Source organism: Octopus bimaculoides, chromosome 14, assembly GCF_001194135.2.
Source record: "Octopus bimaculoides isolate UCB-OBI-ISO-001 chromosome 14, ASM119413v2, whole genome shotgun sequence".
NCBI classification, from domain to species: domain Eukaryota; kingdom Metazoa; phylum Mollusca; class Cephalopoda; order Octopoda; family Octopodidae; genus Octopus; species Octopus bimaculoides.
In genome coordinates, this window is record NC_068994.1 from 16,479,369 (window position 1) to 16,483,568 (window position 4,200).

General features: G+C 38.0%; 1 protein-coding gene across 5 annotated transcripts in view; it reads left to right on the forward strand.

Moving 5' to 3' along the window:
• LOC106867679 (UPF0687 protein C20orf27 homolog) overlaps positions 1 to 4,200 on the forward strand; it is an 82,431-nt gene that overhangs the window by 72,122 nt on the left and 6,109 nt on the right. For all 5 annotated transcript variants that reach the window (XM_052972696.1, XM_052972697.1, XM_052972698.1 and 2 more), the window contains one exon: positions 2,213 to 2,446. In XM_052972696.1, coding sequence (XP_052828656.1) covers positions 2,213 to 2,446 — 234 coding nt within the window. The remainder of the gene's footprint in view (positions 1 to 2,212; positions 2,447 to 4,200) is intronic.

Here is a 4,200-nt window from a genome sequence, read left to right on the forward strand (position 1 = left end):
TATGACTTCCACTAAGCCTGTGAATTGCTAAGTCATATCCTACTACATGTGTTGGATTGTCTGTGTCTGAAAAAGCAGTCAGTTTAATTTGATTGAGAAAATGAATAGCAACGCTTTACTAGACAACATAAACCTAAATGGTTCAGAAAGAAATGCCAGTCTTATGAATTATAAACATTTGTCTTTTACTTCTTTCATTTATTGAACTGTGGCTGTGTTGGAACATAGCTTTAAGGGTTTTAGTTTAGTAGTTCTTAACCTTTTTTTTTTTTTTTACCTACACACCACTTTGATTACTATTTTATTCAGGTGGACACCCCCATAACCATTTGATTTTTAAAAAACTAGTTTTTCTAGATACTCCTTTCAATATTCTTGTTTTGTTTTGCTCCCAGTCACTTGTGTAGGTTTGCAATAGTGCTCTTTAAAAGACTGCATTTCAGTGGTTGGAAATATGTTGAACTATGTTAAGCGTTAGAGAAAGAAACAATAAATACATCTAAAGCAAAGTTTTTATTCCTTAACCCCCTAAAATACTTATATGGACCTCTGGTTGAGAACCACTAGTTTAGTTGAATAAATCAACAACAGTATTTCTTTTATTCTTTAACATCTGGTACTTATTCTATCAGTCACTTTTACTGAACCACTAAGTTATGAAGAACAAACAAACACTGCTTATCATGGAATGGTGGAGGACAAACACAAAGGTGCATGTGTGCACACACACACATGTATATATATATATATATACATATATGACAGGCCGATGCCGGTGTCTTGTAACTGGCACCCATGCCAGTGGCACGTAAAAGCACCCTTCAAACATTGGGCCTCATGGAGGCAATGATAAGTGACTGAGACCTTTGGCAATATGCCATGCTTGAGATGACCCATCAAACCAAGTGAAATCGTAGTTATGGCCAATGCCAGTGGCACATAAAAAGCACCCATTACACTTTTGGAGCGGTTGGTATTAGGAAGGGCATCAAGTTGTAGAAGCCAAGCCAAATCTGATTGAAACCCGGTGTAGTTCTCCAGCTTACCAGTTTCAGTCAAAGTGTCTAACCCATGCCTGCATGGAAAGCAGACGCTAAATGCTGATGATGATGACAAGCTTCTTTCAGTTTCCATCTACCAAATCTACTCTCAAGGCTTTACTCAGCCTAACGCTATAGTAGAAGACACATGCCCAAGGTACCTTGGAGTGGGACTGAATCTAAGGCCAAATGGTCATACCTGAAAAGAACTTTTTTCTTTTTCGCAGTGTTTGAATTATTAATAGGCCAAGGAAATGATTGTTTGTAATTGTGTCAGTTGCTAAGGTACTTCATTTAATTTACTGAGCTACATAAATAGACACAATGTGGAGGCCGGATTTATAAGTGAAACAGTACAAGAAATGATTTATAATTTTCCAAAGATCTAATATTTATGACTTTCTGGACAGAGCATGGAGTTCAATTTCACCTGTGTATATATCTATGAGGTTGAGAGTTGTTGGTTCAGTTGGCTATATTCCTTGCTTAAGTAAGTCAGTATGAGAAATACACGTAAGCCCATGCTATTGTAATAGGCCCCGAGCTGGCAGAATTGTTAGCACGCAAGGCAAAATGCTGAAAGGCATTTCATCCGTCTTTATATTCTGAGTTTGAATTCCACTGAGGTCGACTTTGCCTTTCATCTGTTCGGGGTCAATAAAATAAGTATCAGTTGAGCACTGGATTCACAAACCAGGTCTAATTGCAATAAAGATCTATAGTGTACAGGATCTGTCCTCTTTATTTCGAGGTACAGCTTGCATGCCAGCTAAAATGTTTAGCAGCAATTCTCCCATCTTTATGCTCCAAGTTCAAATTCCGCTAAGGTTGACTTGGTGTTTTTTATCCTTTTGGGCTTGATGAAATAAATACCAGTTGAGCACTGGGGTCAGTGTAATTGACTTACCCCCTACCCTGAAATTGTTGGCCTTGTGCCAAAATTTTAAATGAATATTTATGGTTATTTTCCATGCTTAAGCACTACATCATCATAAAGTCATGTGTATATGTATGTATACATGTGTGTGTATATACACTCACACACACATATATCTATGCACAAATCTGTATGTCTGTTTATCTGTTTCTTTCTCATTTACACCCTGTGTGTGTGTATATGTATATGTATGTATACTAATACACATATATCTATTTCTACAAATATTTTCTAGACTCAGGACATGTCCATTTCCCCGAGGAAGAAGTATCACATCACGAAGCTCAGATTCTGGTGCTAGATACAGGCAAAAACCATATTGATGTAAAGTTAGGCTTCTTACAACTTGACCATGTGTATGAAGTAACGTTTGCCTTCAATCACAACCTGGGTGAAGATCTAATCATAGAACCAAAGGCCAAAAGGAATGCCTATGTAAAAGTACTCTCGTTTACACCAACTAAAGACGGTAGGTTCTTGTTATTGTTGTTGCTTTAATAGTAAACTGTTGGTTAACCCTTTAGCATTTAAACCAGCCATATCTGGCCCAGATATTTTACCTGTTTTGTGCTCAAATCAGCTAGAACTGGTCTCGCACAACTACTCTGCAATGTCATTCTAAAAATCAACAACCACATCACTGAAATCTCAAAGCTATGAGATAATACATGTTTAATTCAAAAATTTGTGAATAAATAAGCTTTACATTTGACAAAGTTGTTGGCACTCCATCGCTTATGACATCGAGGGTTCCAGTTGATCCGATCAACGGAACAGCCTGCTCGTGAAATTGACATGCAAGTGGCTGAGCACTCCACAGACATGTGTACCCTTAACGTAGTTCTTGGGAATATTCAGCGTGACACAGTGTGACAAGGCTGACCCTTTGAATTACAGGCACAACAGAAACAGGAAGTAAGAGCGAGAGAAAGTTGTAGTGGAAGAGTACAGCAGGGTTCACCACCATCCCCTGCCGGAGCCTCGTGGAGCTTTAGGTGTTTTTGCTCAATAAACACTCACAACGCCCGGTCTGGGAATCAAAACCGCGATCCTATGACCGCGTGTTCGCTGCCCAAACCACTGGGCCATTGCGCCTCCACATTTGACAAAGTAATCTGAATGCTAAAGGGTTAATTAGCTCATCATATATACCTCTTTGTTATGTGTGTGTACTAAATTGCTTAATGGTATTTCATTTCATCATTCTATGCTGGGCTAATGGTCATCTTTTTCTTTATCCTTCCAAGATTATTTAAAATAAGTTTCAATTATCTCTTGATATTGATTCAGTTGGCTAAATCACTTTTTTTTTTTTTTTTTTTTTTTCAATCTTGGATTTTATCTCAACAGGAAACATAATCTGTGATATTATTCTGCTGTAGTGTATGATATATATATATATATATATTTATATTTATTTCCACTTAAATGTAGATGCACACTTGTTTATATCACTAGTGGGGAGATAAATTCCTGTGATTTCCAGCGCGAAGACCACAAGATCACATGATTTTGACCTTCTTTGGTTTTGTCAATGATGGACACTCAACTGCTAGAGATAGCAGCAACTTATCCCTACCACCAGTGATATATAGAAAAACAGTGCTAGAACAATTAGCCAGTGAGCTTGATAAAAAATATATATTAGTGACAGAGGCAGTATTAATACTGAAAGGTAATATTTATTCCCACTTAAACTTGGATGTTCTCTTAGAGCAATCTATATTGCAGTAGTTATGTGTGTGCGTATGTATATATTTGTGTGTGTGTGTGTATTATGCATTTTACTGGAAAAAAAAAAGAGAGTGAAGACGCCCTTCAGTTATGAATGACCATGGGATTACACCTAGAAAGTTACCCTCTGAGGCACAAGTCCAGGCAAGGTCGTAGGTCGTTTATGGAAGACCAGCAGTCACCCATGCGTACCAGCTTCTCCTCTCCATTGCCACCAATCTTATCTAAGGGAAAGGCAAAGGCAGATACAGTTTGGCACAAGCGATGTTGTGACTCATTTCTGCAGCTGAGTGAACTGGAACAGCATGAAGTAAAGTATCTTGCTCAAGAACACAATGTGTCTAGGAATCAAACTCACTACTTCATGATTGTGAACCCGGTACTCTAACCACTGAGCCATGCACCTTCACGCATTATACTACAGAATGAAATCAAAGACATCTCATATTTATTTTGTACCTTGAGAGTACTCTCTCTCTCTCTCTCTCT